Source organism: Mixia osmundae (genome assembly GCF_000708205.1).
Source record: "Mixia osmundae IAM 14324 unplaced genomic scaffold scaffold_2, whole genome shotgun sequence".
Lineage (NCBI taxonomy): Eukaryota > Fungi > Basidiomycota > Mixiomycetes > Mixiales > Mixiaceae > Mixia > Mixia osmundae.
Genome location: NW_014575562.1, coordinates 1,004,357 through 1,018,422, shown reverse-complemented (window position 1 = coordinate 1,018,422; position 14,066 = coordinate 1,004,357). Strand labels below are relative to the sequence as shown.

Here is a 14,066-nt window from a genome sequence, read left to right as displayed (position 1 = left end):
GCACAACATAATGTATCGAGACCAAATCTAAGCTCGTCGTCCTGAGAGCTGGTTCTCGACAACGTGCTTGAGTGCTGGCGCGACCTGCTTTCGCGTTGCTTTGAGATCGAGTTGCTGCCATACACGGATCGGCTGATCTTTCGTCTTGCTCCTGAAATCCTCCTCGCTGCTCCAGACCCATTCACCGAACCGCATGTCGGGACTCTCATGCATTGCGTCCAAGGCGATATCGGCTTGTCCTTTGGTAGAGATGAGCAGCACTTCCCGCGCGTGCTTTTCGAGGCCTTTGCTCTGCTCTTCGTCTGTTGTGCCAAAAGACGTCAGAACGCCAAAGAGGTCCAATCGACGTTCCTCTGCCCAAGCCCGCAGATCCTCGAGCATGCTCTCCCAGCCGTGATTCTCGCGCGAGAGCCACTCGTGCAGGCCGAGCGGACTGGACGAGAGGCCGTATCGCCAGCCCTGATCCGACTCGTACTCTTTGTAGTCTCGCCGTAGCAGATCACGTGTGCTCAGTGAGTTGATGTTGTTCTTCTCTGCTTTGAGTCGCCGATTGCGATCACTCAACGCTGCGCTGACTTCGAGCGACTGCGCAAACACCTTACCATGGAGTGCTACAGCTCCAGAGAGCGAAGAGAGAGGCGCGAGTAGCTCCATCGCCTCGCGGTCTGTTCCGACGGCTTTACCCTCCGGTGCAGGTTTGAGGTTGTTCGTGTCGATCAAGATGGCAGAGATGAGCAGATCAGCCAGCTGCATGGGTATCGTTTCGCTTCTGAAATGTCGTGCAATGAGCGAGGAGCACGAGCCGGTGGGTATCTGTATGTCACGTGGCGAAGCTGACTTGTACAGTCCTTCGTCGTCGTGATGATCTATTATAGCTTCTACGGCGCTGCCGCCAAACTCTGCACCGAGTTTGTTGTGATCGACGAGCGCAAATTGTACGCCGAGGCTGTCTATGGGTTGTGGCAGCTCCTCGAGCGAGATGAGATGCTCTGCAGGATCCAAGCCGACCTGTTCGAGTGCCCAGACATTTTCCGGACGGAGGTAGTGGTCTCTGACGTTCGTCCTGCACAGAGCAGCATACTTTCGCTTGCTGCCTCTCTGAGAAGCCAGGTAGGCAAAGCCGACTGCAGATGCGATGGAATCTAGATCTGCTGGCGCGGTCAGCCGGACGCGGTGAATCTAAAGGGCGGCATACCTCCTGCTTCATTGCCTGTAGCGAGCGTCCACTGATCGAGCCCCTGACGCGTCTTGAGTTGCGCGAGGAAGTCTCGCTTGCTGCTTGCTAAGAAGCTCGTAAGACTCGGCGCAGCACTTGTAGACATGACGAGGCGGTTCTGGGCGAGTGGTCGCCAGTGGGCACGACTCGAGTATCGAAAGCTGACCAGAAGAAGGGCCAGGATCACGGAGGACACAGCCACGCGTGATTGGCGATGCCTGACGAGTGCCGTCTTCGCTGTCCGACAGCGCAGAGCTGATTGTCACTCCGCTGTGGACCGTGACGCGAACTTTTTTAGTTTTATCGATGTCGTGACTCGATAAGGCATCGCCCAACCGTGCTCTGGCCGCCTGTATCCTCCACGATGGCGCCGATCGACGTGGGTTACTTCCTGTCAGAGTCAAGCGGGACATGGAAGCCAGCAGCGAGTAGGTCTCATCGCTAATCTGACATGACACTCAAGCCAAATTAACAAATTTCGAGTCAGTACGTGGCCTCTTTCCGCTCGAACTTCGGCCAGGCATGATTTCGCTCCTGGCGGGCAAGCCCAATCCCGACACGTTTCCATTTGAGCAGATCGACATCAAATTGAAGCCTCAGCCTGGTCAGAAAGAATCCCAAGTCCTCACGCTATCTGGGAAAGACCTCGACGAGGGTTTGCAATACGGGCCGACAAAGGGACTCACCCGGCTCGTCAAATGGTTCGAAGGCTTCCTTGCGCACGTGCACGATGTACCGCTGCCTCAGGAGGGCGATTGGGCCTTCAGCATGGGCTCGGGTAGCCAGGACGTCCTCATCAAAGCCATGGGCGCCGTCATCAATCCCGGCGATACCGTCCTCGTCGAAGCTCCGACGTACCCAGGCGGTCTGAATTACCTCTGGCACGAACGATGTAACCTCGTCGAGTGCGTCGTCGACGGTCATGGTCTCGTGCCAGACAATTTAGAATCGGTGCTGGACAGCTTTGCGCGCGATCAGCCCAACGCGCCAAAACCAAAGGTACTCTACACTATACCCACAGGCAGCAATCCGGCAGGCTCGACACTATCAGAAGATCGCAAAGTGGCCATCCTCAAGATCGCAAAGAAGCACGATCTGCTCATCCTCGAAGACGATCCATACTACTTTCTCTACTTTGGGCCCAAACCGCAACCTAGAAGCTTTTTCTCTCTCGAGCAATCTGTCAATGGCGAGACCGGACGTGTACTACGTTTCGATAGCGTTTCCAAGATCTTGTCGTCTGGTATCCGATTGGGGTCTGTCTGTGGACACAAGAGCATCATAGAGAGGATAGAACTCCAAACTGCAAATGTACGTCCTTGCTCCCTCCACCTCCTAGCAGCGTCGACTGACATAACTTGCAGACAAATCTACAGGTACCATCCTTGACCCAAGCAATAGCATTGCAGCTCGTCGAAAGATGGCAACATCAGGGCTTCATTGAGCACTGCACCCGCGTTGCAGAGTTTTACAAACAAAAGCGTGACGTCTTTGACAAGCTAGCGCGTAAGCATCTCGAAGGTGTCGCACAATGGGACACGCCCGAAGCCGGCCTCTTCCTCTGGATCAAAGTGCGTTCTCACCCTCGCGTTCTGTGTGTATGCTGATCCCAAACGAAGCTACTTCTGAACCGCGATGGATCAGACGGAGATAGTGAAAGCCTCATCAGAGAGAAAGCAGTCGAGAAGGGTGTCCTCTGCGTGCCAGGCGTAGGCTTTATGGGTCTCAGCGGCAAGACGGCTTATGTACGCGTCAGCTTCAGTCTCTCTACCGAAGCAGAAGCAGACGAAGCCTTTCGCCGGTTGAGATCCGTCATCGACGAAGCTCGAAGCGAGCAAGGATGACCATGAGTGGCATGCAGTACTGCATTAGAATGCTACAGATGTATTGCCTATCGTTTCGCAATCAAGAGTGGTGTGAAGATCGTGAGGGCATTGACAGACCAGTATGCATCCTGTAAGGCTTCCGGATGATCGCGAACGTACGTCGGGCAGTCGTCGGTGGTAATGTTCAGGCTTCTGAACGGTTCGCTTGCGAGATCGCCGCAGAGATCGGTATTGAGGATGATCTCGTGTGCGCCCCATTGTGATAGATCACATTGATCGAGGGGAAAGTAAGCAGATGGTATCCAATTGAGCGTATCGATGAGGGTAGTCCGGTGAGGACTGAGCAAGATTGCAGGGAGTGCAGGGTCATCGCGTAGCCAGTAGAAGATCTTGATGCTCTCCAGGCTGCGCTGCATTGCCCAGATGCCGCCACCTCTTGCATTGAACTCCGGGCCATAGCTTGGATCCCTATTCCTTCTCGACGACATGTACAGCGAATATCTGGTTGCCGGATCTCCAGACCTGTCGTCCAGTGTATATACAGGTCTAGAGACGTCTTTGAGATCGCGTTCGACTGCGTTGGAAACTCGTGCAGGCATAGTGTTGCTGACGCCGCAGCCTGTCTGCACAAAAGTCGAGTCGCAGTCGATGTAAGTCGTGCGCTCGCCCGTCATGCCATCATCACTTGTCGGCATGGTACAATTGGGCCCGGTATGTAAGGAGCTCAGAGCAGGCCCTTGATCGTTTGTGCCCTCGATGATATCAATCTCTGCGCCATAGGGCCAATCGTAATTTGCCGTCGAAGTCCAGAATGCGGGCCATGTACCGGGTCCGGCGGGCATGTGTTGGAGGTCGAGCACGATCAGGGCTTCGGAATAGCTCGCTTTGGACTTGATCCGTGTGCTCGCCCTCTCGCCTAGTGCTGGCTGGAGGTGCGCGTCGACGCCGAGATAGAAAGAGCCATTGTATACGCTTGTCATGTTGCGCAGCAATGATTCGTTGAGTGTAACGTAGCGTACAGCGCCGTGGGTCGGATCGTCTTCAGTGTACCAATCGAAACGGTCGTAGAACTGGGCACCGACGATACGATCCTTGAGCGCGTACTGTGTTGCATGCACGCTCGTCAGCGACAAAGCGATGAGAACGCCATGCATGGCGACTGATGAAAGTTCTGCTGCTTGGTGATGAGATCATCTTGTCTTGGTTGCGTCAGCACACGAAGCTCCGTCGATTGGACGCAGCGGGTCGCGAAAGCCCAAGTCGTGCTCGCAGAAGAGCTGTCTTTCGATGATCGGGCAAGGCATACGCTGTCTGCTGCATGTCAGGCCGGTGATCAGCTGATCATGAGCCGATGTCATCGAGTCAAAACGGTCGAAGTCGCGTGGAAGTCGAAGCCGTCGTTGATGAGGAAGCGAGCGGCAAACAAACGCAAGCCAGCGTCACCATGATGTGTGCACGAGCCTTCCTCGGCCGTCGTCAAGGAAGGGAGAGGTCTGTGCAGATGAAGAATGGTCCGGCACTGTGACGCCTGTGTGCGTTCCTGGCTGCCTGGGTTGATTGGCTCATGCTATGGGCGCTCGCTGACATCATCGTCGTTCAGGAGTCACTCAAGCTCGCGAGAGTCGCAAGGGGCGTGTCTTCCTCTCCTCGACAGACGAGAACAGCACCCTCCTCGCCCCTGCCTGGCTCTCTGGCACGCTCGCAAGAACGGCCAAAGCGCAGCATGAGCGCCCAAGGCTACTCAGAGCTAGTCGAACGGGTCTATGACAAGCCGGACAAGCTGCTGCCCGTCGCCGACTTGCCCAAGCTCTTCGGCCCCAGCCTGCCTGCGTACGAAGCTCAGCTGCTCCAGCAGCTCGCAGATCAGCACGGCGAAGAACTCTCGCTGGGCAAGGCGGAGCTGCTGTCGTTCTTTGACATGGCAGCTGCCACCTCAGCATCATCATCATCACCACCCGTCGAGCCAAGTCAAGGCACCGTCAGCAACAGTCGACCGCCTTCACGACTCACGAGGACAGAGAGTAGCTATGACAGCAAGCCGGGCAGCGGGCTCCCTCGTCCCTCTTCACGACTGTCCAACGGATCATCAGCCACCACAAAGGCGCACTCAACGCCTGCAAAGACCCCGCCAATGCCAACCCAATCTACTCCCAGCCGTCTGGGTACACCATCCAAAGGCTACGGGCAACGCTCTAGTCCTCTGCAGTCAGCTTACCCCGTCAGAGCCGCCAAGCCAAGGCGATCCGCCCCAAGCGCACTCAGGACGAGTACGCCGCCGACGTCTGTCAGTCTACCTGCGCTTGCCAACCTGTCGCACGAGACTTCGCCAATCAAGACCAGCCGGTCGTCCCCGAACGGCTTCAGGCCAGATCGTACCGGCTTCTCTGACGAGCGCACCGGCTCACCTGAGCCTATGCAAGGCATGTCAACCTCATCATCCTCCTCTACACTCGTCGACTCACCGCCACGCAAGTCCGATCGACCCATCACGCCCAGATCCAACGTATCCACACCCCTCTCGCTCGCAAGATCTTCGCCTGACTCGCCTGGACTCGACCAGACAAGCTACTATGCGCGACCCTTTTCACCTCCTTCGCCCACTCGAACAGAGCGTCCCGCCATTGTGCTCGAAGAGCACGAGGAGGAGGATGAGATGACAATGGCGAGCATGGCGAAGGACCTCTTGGGCGTTTCGCACGGTGTTGGAGCTCTGTCGTATGCTCCTCCCTTACCGCCCGAGCTGAGCCCTGGGATGGCATCAGAGCCCATGTCACGTGGTAGCACGCTCAGTAACGGTAGTAGCGACGGCCAGCGTAACTCGGCCTTCTCTTATGCTGCTGGCTCGAGCTCAGAGTCCGAGCACGAACGCGACATTATCGCTTCGCTCGTTGCAGAGAAGCACGAGCTCACAAAGAAGATTCGAGATCTCGAAGCCAGTCAAAGGTCGCTGATTGAATCCCACGATCGGGACATGCTCGAAAATCAGAGTCTGCTTGCCGAGTCTCAGCGCGAACTCGGTCAGAAGCGGCGCGAGGAGAAGGAATTGCGAATCGGCGAAAGGCATCAGCTCAATCAGATTGCAAGTCTCGAGAGCGACAACAGCCGACTGTCTGCTACGCTCGATCATCAGAAAGAACTTTATAGCAGTCTCAAGACATCTTTCGAAGAGCAATGTGACGAGTCTGAGAAATTACGCGACATCGTCAGGCTCAAGGAGCAGGAGCTCTTCGAGAATGTCGAGCGCACAGTCGCTCTTGCCGAACAGTTGGAGACATCGAACACCCAGAAGGACTTCGCTGACGCTGCCATTGCACAACTCGAAGGGGACCTAGCGAGCGCGCGCCAGGCAGAACATGACCTCGAGGAGGAACGGCAGCACGGTCTCGCGCTCAAGGAGACGATCGATCGCCTCCGCCTAGATCTCGACAGCCTCCGTCTCGAGCGGCAAACAAAGCCTGATGGTGAAGGTCATGCAGCTACGCTCAGCAAAAGCTTCGGCGCAGAACTCGCGCGGCTGCCCGAACACAGCCAAGTCGTCGGCTGGTCGACCTCCCTGGCCGGCTCAGACAAGATGAAGCTCTTTGCAAGTATCAGTGAAAGTGCCTCGCCTGGACTGTCCTTCCGACGGAAGCTTCGAAAGACAAGCAGCGAGATCTTTGCGCGATCAGATCTAAACGGATTCATGACCCCCAACGAATCGATCTCCTTGCCTCGGCCACAGCAGTTGACCATCAAGGCACTCGAAACGCTCGCATCAGAAGCGTCGGTCACTGCTGAGCAGGCATGCAAGACGGCGGCTACACGCCTCGAGCTGACATCGGAGCAAGTCGGCAATGTCCCCTCGAGCACAGCAGACAGGGTAGACAAGAACAAGCAAGGTGAGCACGGTCCATCTGACTGGTTCCTCTGCGTATCGATGTTGACTCTTCGTCAGTGGTGCGTACAAGCGACCAGCGACGAACGCCTGCGCGATGGACACGCTGTCTGTCCCAGATACCGACGTTTGCAGCTATCAAAGCGAATGTCACTTTCATGTGGCGCTCAGCAAAGTCATCACTCCCCAATGGCCTCATCGCTCATCTCGCTCTCTGCGTGCTGTACACTCTCGTCGTATATTGCGCAGGCGTCATATCCGGCAGCTTGCTGAGGCCCTGCGACTCTCCATTCGACCATCATCATCTCGGCGACGCACTGCAAGATGTATCGTACGCTATCGTCGATCAGTTCGTGCGACAGCCCAGTTGGATAGACAGGCTGTTGCAAGACGATTGGGCCCTCAGCAGCATATCCTAGCATTTTCATGTTGTTGTCATTTGAGCGCTGCAAAACAATCTAGATCGTACAACAAGACACGGGAGCTCACTTGCGTTGCCTATGTTCTTCTATTTGCTCGATGCTAATCATGTTGAGACCCCAGTGCTTCGCGAAAGCGTAGCAATCGTCTCGTCGCGCCATTGCGCCTTGCGGGTCGTCAGGTATGACAAGCTCACACAGTAGGCCACCTATTGGCAAGCCAGCGAGCTCGCATAGATCTGCAACATCGTCAGACGGACATCGATTGCCGCGTCTGGAGGCCTACCTGTGGATGCCTCGGTGTGCCCTCGTCGGACGAGAGTGCCCCCGTCTCTGGACCGGAGAGGTACCATGTGCCCTGGCCGGGAGAAGTCCTCTGGCTTGCTCGATGGATCGGTGAGCATGCGTGCTGTCAGTGCTCTGTCATGTGCAGAAATGCCCGTTGTCGTGCCTGGATTGCGATGAGCTTCAGTATCTGATGACGACAGCTTCATCCTTGCCTTGTCTGTAGTCGACAGTGACGGTATAAGCCGTCTTCATGCGCTCTTGATTATCTTCCACCATCATAGGTATGCCCAAGTGGCTCAGTCTGTCCTGCCGTAGCGCTGTACATATGTAGCCGCTGCAAAGCCGCAGGGGAAAAGGAGCATGATGAGTCATGGCTTGTGATCTCAGGCGCGGATGATGAACCTCGTATGCCGTATCATCCATGCCATCTTCTCTGTCGTCACTTTTGCTGCCGCTATGATCAGATCCCCTTCGTTCTCTCTCTCCATGTCGTCTACAACGACTAGAAACTCTCCTCGACCAAAAGCCTCGATGGCATCTTCGATCGGGTCGAGTACGACCTTGTCTGCTCCTTCGACTGCCTTGGATATTCCATTGACTTGCGCAGGCCTTGGCGCCTCGTCTGACTCTGTAAGGACCATATTCAGCGTCACAGATTGAAGAGCTTCCGGCAATTGTCAGACTTAGTCGCGCGTCTCGATCACAGCCTGACACGTCACAATGTCAAACAACAGCTAGCTCAGTCGGACAGTCTGGATGCTCTAGACCGCAGGTGAGGATCTTTGGAGTATTGCCAGATCTCAACGGCACCTTCGAGGTCGAGCTCGAGGCGATGTTTCTTTCCCTCGAGCTCAATGGACCCCGTCGCTGGATCGTAGAGGCTGATGCACTCTTGCAGCAGTCCGGCATAGGCAGGACTGTCGAAAAGGGAGTGCAGAGCCATACCACTCGGGAGGACTTGCTCCTCTGGTGACCAGACTTCCGTGCCACGTGACTCCTCCACACCATCGGCATCCTCCACGATTCGCTTGACATGCCCGTTCGTCCATGCCCAAGCGGCGAAGACAAGCCCGTGAGGCTCCAGCAGATGCTTCGTTGAGAAAGTGGCAGCCATGCGGAAGTAGGCTTCAAAGGCTGGGGAGAGAAAATGGTAGCCCGCGCGAGCGTAGTAGAGCGCATTGTGGAATGCAAAGGGCAGGCAGATCAGACCGTCTGTCGTCCGGCCTGCCACTGCGACTTGCTCGAACAAGCTGCCCAGCTCATGTCCCAGACCTAGGCCTGGGAACCTTTGGCCCGGTAGCTTGCTGAATGAGGCTGACTTGGCCAATGGCGACTGAGCTTGTAGCCATGCGATCTCGATCACATCTAAGCCATGACCTGACTTCGAGGACGGTGTGCACGCGTTGAGTAAGTTGGATACGACTGACTTCACACGCTCGGCCGTCTGGAGTGACATGTAAGGCGATCTGACCTCGCCTGTGCGCTCATGCAATTCCGCCCAGCTTCCAGAGTCAAGCAAGCGTCGCGCGAGCTGGACCGATGTGATCGATTCCGCCCGCCATCGTCGATGTCTGCGAGCATAGTAGTCAATCAAGAACCGCTCAGACGGTCGCAGACTATGCTCGGACGCGAAGAGCGATTCGTCTGTGATTGACATGCGATGCAAGAACGCGTCGCTCGTATCGAGAATGACGCTCGTCTGACGAAATCCCTTGCCGGCTAGCAAGGCCGTGAAGCCGCGTCGCTCGAGCATCTCTGTCATGTGCTCATGCGTGAAGATAACGATGAATTTTGGCGTGGAGCGCGAGAGTGACTCTGCAGAGGAAGGAAAAGCATCCGACAGGTCTACGTCCAGTGCATCAGGGTCATCCGAGCCACGACTCGACGCGCTCGCTTTGCTCGTCTTGAGCCACCTGAGCTTGGCTTCAATGGCTGTATTGGTGTGGAGGGACAAGCCGGTCGGTCCGCGATGTCCTGGGCCGGTGAGGGTCTGCACAACTTGGCGAAAGCCGTTTGCTCTGGTCAGCTGATCCGCGCGCATTATGTCTAGCTCTGCCGCATCGCTTCGATCTCTGGCGGGCTCATCAGCAAGCGCAAGCAGGGCGCTCGACGTCGACATGGCATCGTCATCAACACTGCTAGCTTGTAGCGCTGAGCTCCTCCGGCTATGGTGTCAATCATGTGGAGCCAGATGAATTCTTTTTTCATGTAGCAGCCTCGTACGATTGCAAGCGCGGCTGTGATCGCCACCAACATCGCGACGCTTCCTTCCAAGTATTGTGGTTCGATAGCATGGCGACAGGATGGCTGCAGAATATGGCGGCGATGGCCAATACGACGGTATCGCCATCGACGTATACCCAAGCATCCTCCTTTGGCTCTGCGCTACACGCCAACAAGCTGCCCAACGACATCTATGCCGGCGTTGATTTCGATAGCCTGAACTGGCTGGAGAGGCAGTGGGCAGCCTGGTATGTCTTCATTGGCGATCCTGTCCTGGCGACGGGCATCATGTCCTTCTTGCTCCACGAAGTCTTTTATTTCGGACGATGCGTGCCTTGGATCATCGTCGACCGGATCCCAGCGATGAAGCGCTACAAAATCCAAGAGGACAAGGTGGCCACACCAGAACAGCAATGGAAGTGCACAAAATATGTGCTCTGGACTCACTTCACCATAGAATTGCCGCAGGTAAGCTCGACCGCAGCGAACAAAGCGAGACAGCTCTGACGTCGTGCGGACAGATTTGGGGATTCCATCCGCTGGCCGAGTACTTCGGCATGGCGACACACGAAGTCCCACTGCCCAAGATCACCACCATTGCCTGGCAGGTGCTCATGTTCTTCCTCTTTGAGGATATGGTCAGCCTTTCGCGCGCCTTTGACGGTCCCCAAGGTTGACACGTTCTTTCAGTGGCACTACTGGACTCATCGCGCCATGCACACGCCATACCTCTACAAGAAGGTGCACAAGCTGCACCATCATTTCTCCGCGCCCTTTGGTCTGGCTGCCGAATACGCCCATCCTATCGAGATTCTCGTGCTGGGTACAGGCACCATTGGCGGTCCTCTGCTCTGGTGCCTGATCAGCGGCGGCAATCTGCACATCTTCACAATGTAGGTCGCTATGCGCATTGTCCGTGTACTGGAGCTAAGCGAGCCTTTCGACAGGTACATCTTTGTTCTGCTGAGGTTATCTCAGGCTATCGATGCTCATAGCGGCTACGACATGCCATGGTCGCTACATCACTGGATACCGTTCTGGGCAGGAGCCGATCATCATGGTCAGTCTAGCACCTTTTGACGGTTGTCAAGCTGACGCTTTATATTTCTTTGTAGACTGGCATCACGAAAAGTTTACGAGCTGTTACTCCTCATCGTTCAGGCACTGGGATCATTGGTTTGGCACCGATCTCAGCTACAAGCTTCACAAAGCAGAGGCGCGCAAGAAGGCGGCATGCCCGCCCGGCGAGAGCGCAGACAAGATTACCAAATCGCAGTAGACATCATCGCAGCTCGCAGTCAGACTGATCCTGCTATTGTACCATAGACACAACGTGTGCAAGCAGATTTTCTGTCGTGATACAACAAGAACCAAATTCACCGATCTGCAGATTACAAATGCGAGAGCCTCACAGCTCGTCAGATTGGGTGTCTTCGGGCAGGACAAAGTCCCAGCTGTCTTTTTCGTCTCTGTTCTGCAGTCGACAGAGCTCCAGCAGCACGCGGAGCATGTACGCAGCCATATCACGTCGTCGCCAGTGATCTCTCGCCCACTCCTTGCCCGCCTGTCCAATCTCTCTGCCAAGATCGTCGTGTGCGCCTTTGCCATCGACCCCCGTGAAGAATGCCATGATATCATAGATGTCGCTATAGTCCAATTGGACCGGAATGTAGCTGAGGAGCAAGTCAGCGCGTTCGCAAACTGATGGGACCTACTTACTGCACCCAAGGCTGTATGCGCTCCGTCATCCACTCTGGATATCCCGTTGCTTTGAGAACGGCCGAGTTCGTGAACATGAACCTCCTGAATCGACCCGAAAAGGCATTGCCATCTACGTCAAGTAGATACTTGTGCTTCCGCAGACGACGAGGTCAGCACTGGTTCCTCGTGACAAAGCGAGACTCACTTTGTAAGACTGTGCTAGACTGACAAACGGCGAAAACGGTACGTCAAGGGCCATGTCCAAGCATGTGTCCTGATCACATTGCAAGGGGCGGCCTGCCAGACTCGCGTTGAGATAAGCCGCATTGAGCTCAGCATAGGGCTTTGTGACTTTTCGTAGACGGCCATCACCGACAGTCCACATGATCTCGCGATCGCCCGGTGTCGCTTTGGCTAGCTTATGCAGCCGCCATCTCTGCGAAAGCCTCCAGCGGACTTCGTTGCCCTTGACGAACTCTGATCCCGTCGATGACCCTCGCCAGATGGCAGCCGAAAGCGGCTTGTCATCCCATTCGGGATCTATCTCCCAGTCTTCGTCCTCGTCTGTGTGCTGCTGGGTGGGCGTGATGAGTATGTCGGATTGCAAGTGTGATTTGGACCAGGTCATGAAGGGCATGAGGTAGGGGTGCAAGTGGCCATTGACTGTTGCTGAAGAGTGTATCCATCGCATCTCCGGATTCAGACACGGGTCCATGGCTTTCGAGTGATCATAGATAAAGCCTTCTAACGAGGCAGGCTGCCATGAGGTCGGCTCCGGCGCATCGGGTACGGTACCGTCGCGTAGCTCGTCGAGACGCGCGGCAGACTCAGGCGGACATGCTTTGGCAGTGTCGGACATGAGCAGCTCGTGATCATCAATAGGTCGGTCAGGCTGATTGAAGCGATGCTCCTTGAAAGCGCCCGCGCCGAGCAGACGCAGCTTGTCAAGATACTCCCAAGTGCTCTGGTGGCTTGACTTGTCGTCCGCGATGACTGTCATGGTCATGGAACCGGGAATCAATGCCGATATTTGGTCGATGAGCAGAGCCAAATCGTCTCCTTCGCTGACCGAATCGCCAATGATGCTGTAGTCGACTGGACTTGCGCCGTCGAACACGAATGTGAAGGTTCTGGGCCTTTCCATTACATCCATCATCCGATCCTTGTAGATCTGCGAAGGTCTGTCCTGGCTATCAGCGAGTTGCACTGGGCCGTGGGATGAGCTTACATTCCGCGAAAGGGCTCGATATCTCGCCAGATCTGGTCATATTCGTCAGTCAGAATGACGCCGTTCTCTTGCGCAAAGCGGAACCTGGAAGTTTGTCAGCTGCAGCATGCTGATTGCCGGCGAAGACAAACCACTTGTCGAAGCCTCTCGGCGGCGCGCATCTATATCTTCGCTTATATTCGTGAACAGCATCCTTGAGCGTCCTCGATTGACGGCCGAGCTTGTTTGACCATTCTATATGTGCATGTCTCATAAGATCCAAGATCGGATGTTTGGCTTGGTCGGGCGAGATGTAAGCGATTCCCTTTTCGTCATTATACCGCACCTGTTGATCAGGTTCGCGCAAGGTGATTGGTGGCGGGGGCGGCTTGTTGAGATGCCAGCGCAGCAGGTAGATGGCCACGCTGCCGAACAGCAAGCCAAATGCCCAGACGAACCGCTTGCGAGTCCTAGATTCGCGCCGCGTCTCCTTTGAGCGATCGCGTGGCGAAGCTGAAGGTCCTTCGAGTGGACTTGTGCTGGGACTGCGACTCAGCTGGAAGTAGTCTGGCTCGCCTAATATATCTGCAGAAGCATGGCCGCGTCGGTGCAGTCCCAGGCCGACGCTTGGACTCAGCTTCGACAGACTATGTGAGCCGCCGTAGGCCGACAAGAGGCTGTCCGAGCTTCCATGTCTGCTGTGCAGTCCTCTCGGATTTGGCGATAGGCTGCGATTGGGTGAATGGCCTCTGCTGGTCGGTTCGCCGTAGAAAGGCTGGTTGAGTGATCCATTGCTCGAAGAATGGCGAAGATGGTGTGCGCTGCCGGGCGCTAGATTGGCCCAGATGCCACTGCCGCTCGGTCCATAGGCTCCATGGGTGACGGAGTTGCCGCTCAACGGCGAGACACTATACGGTGATCCGTTGCTCGAGGTCGAGTCTTGGAAGCTGTGCGTCCTGTGGTGTGCAGCCAGCAGGTGAGGGGATGTACGCTGAGGTTGAGAGGAGAACGAATGGTGGTGTTGTATGAAGCGAGGCGAGGGTGCTGAGATGACAACTCCGTTGGGTAGACTTGCGCCGGAGCCTGAAGAGTCGCGAGAGAGGGGAGGAGCAGCCTCGAGGCCGGCTTGCTGACGATAGCGCTGGCTCAAGCCATCGAAAGAGGCAGGCGCCGATGCTGTCCCCCTCTGGATAGCCTGATGCCCTGGCCTGCTTGCCTCGGGCGGCAGGTCATTCATTCTGGCGATGCTGCTATCCTTCTCATCGTATAGCTGGCAAGGCACACCTCATCGATGACGCTGAGCCGGTCTGGC

The 14,066-nt window shown here is 55.9% G+C and overlaps 8 protein-coding genes across 8 annotated transcripts; 3 read left to right on the top strand and 5 right to left on the bottom strand.

The window, feature by feature from the left end:
• Window positions 1–27: 27 nt before the first annotated feature.
• L969DRAFT_92839 (uncharacterized protein) lies at window positions 28–1,322 on the bottom strand (the record flags this gene model as incomplete). Its single annotated transcript, XM_014714711.1, has 2 exons — window positions 28–1,148; window positions 1,196–1,322. 2 exons carry the CDS (start codon window positions 1,320–1,322, stop codon window positions 28–30), a joined length of 1,248 nt encoding a protein of 415 aa, XP_014570197.1.
• Window positions 1,323–1,738: 416 nt separating this feature from the next.
• Window positions 1,739–3,060, top strand: L969DRAFT_15637 (uncharacterized protein; the record flags this gene model as incomplete). Its single annotated transcript, XM_014714231.1, has 3 exons — window positions 1,739–2,527; window positions 2,581–2,787; window positions 2,836–3,060. The coding sequence occupies 3 exons, from the start codon at window positions 1,739–1,741 to the stop codon at window positions 3,058–3,060; spliced, it is 1,221 nt and encodes a 406-aa protein (XP_014569717.1).
• L969DRAFT_318971 (glycoside hydrolase family 16 protein) lies at window positions 2,857–4,429 on the bottom strand. Its single transcript, XM_014714710.1, has one exon. It carries the CDS (start codon window positions 4,194–4,196, stop codon window positions 3,108–3,110), a length of 1,089 nt encoding a protein of 362 aa, XP_014570196.1. The 5' UTR covers window positions 4,197–4,429; the 3' UTR covers window positions 2,857–3,107.
• Window positions 4,430–4,445: 16 nt separating this feature from the next.
• L969DRAFT_85415 (uncharacterized protein) lies at window positions 4,446–7,393 on the top strand. The gene is made up of 3 exons (XM_014714709.1): window positions 4,446–4,574; window positions 4,643–6,920; window positions 6,977–7,393. The coding sequence occupies exons 1-3, from the start codon at window positions 4,551–4,553 to the stop codon at window positions 7,333–7,335; spliced, it is 2,661 nt and encodes an 886-aa protein (XP_014570195.1). The 5' UTR covers window positions 4,446–4,550; the 3' UTR covers window positions 7,336–7,393.
• L969DRAFT_85412 (uncharacterized protein) lies at window positions 7,082–8,295 on the bottom strand. Its single transcript, XM_014714708.1, has 4 exons — window positions 8,026–8,295; window positions 7,836–7,957; window positions 7,622–7,786; window positions 7,082–7,574 (listed from the first exon to the last, which is right to left on the bottom strand). Exons 1-4 carry the CDS (start codon window positions 8,262–8,264, stop codon window positions 7,402–7,404), a joined length of 699 nt encoding a protein of 232 aa, XP_014570194.1. The 5' UTR covers window positions 8,265–8,295; the 3' UTR covers window positions 7,082–7,401.
• A 67-nt stretch (window positions 8,296–8,362) lies between these two features.
• On the bottom strand, window positions 8,363–9,664 carry L969DRAFT_92834 (uncharacterized protein; the record flags this gene model as incomplete). Its single annotated transcript, XM_014714707.1, has 1 exon — window positions 8,363–9,664. The coding sequence occupies one exon, from the start codon at window positions 9,662–9,664 to the stop codon at window positions 8,363–8,365; it is 1,302 nt and encodes a 433-aa protein (XP_014570193.1).
• Window positions 9,665–9,875: 211 nt separating this feature from the next.
• L969DRAFT_615736 (uncharacterized protein) lies at window positions 9,876–11,526 on the top strand. The gene is made up of 5 exons (XM_014714706.1): window positions 9,876–10,314; window positions 10,368–10,484; window positions 10,537–10,739; window positions 10,794–10,906; window positions 10,962–11,526. The coding sequence occupies exons 1-5, from the start codon at window positions 9,916–9,918 to the stop codon at window positions 11,123–11,125; spliced, it is 996 nt and encodes a 331-aa protein (XP_014570192.1). The 5' UTR covers window positions 9,876–9,915; the 3' UTR covers window positions 11,126–11,526.
• On the bottom strand, window positions 11,255–13,991 carry L969DRAFT_92832 (glycosyltransferase family 90 protein; the record flags this gene model as incomplete). Its single annotated transcript, XM_014714705.1, has 5 exons — window positions 11,255–11,519; window positions 11,566–11,699; window positions 11,753–12,728; window positions 12,776–12,859; window positions 12,907–13,991. 5 exons carry the CDS (start codon window positions 13,989–13,991, stop codon window positions 11,255–11,257), a joined length of 2,544 nt encoding a protein of 847 aa, XP_014570191.1.
• Between the last annotated feature and the right edge of the window lie 75 nt (window positions 13,992–14,066).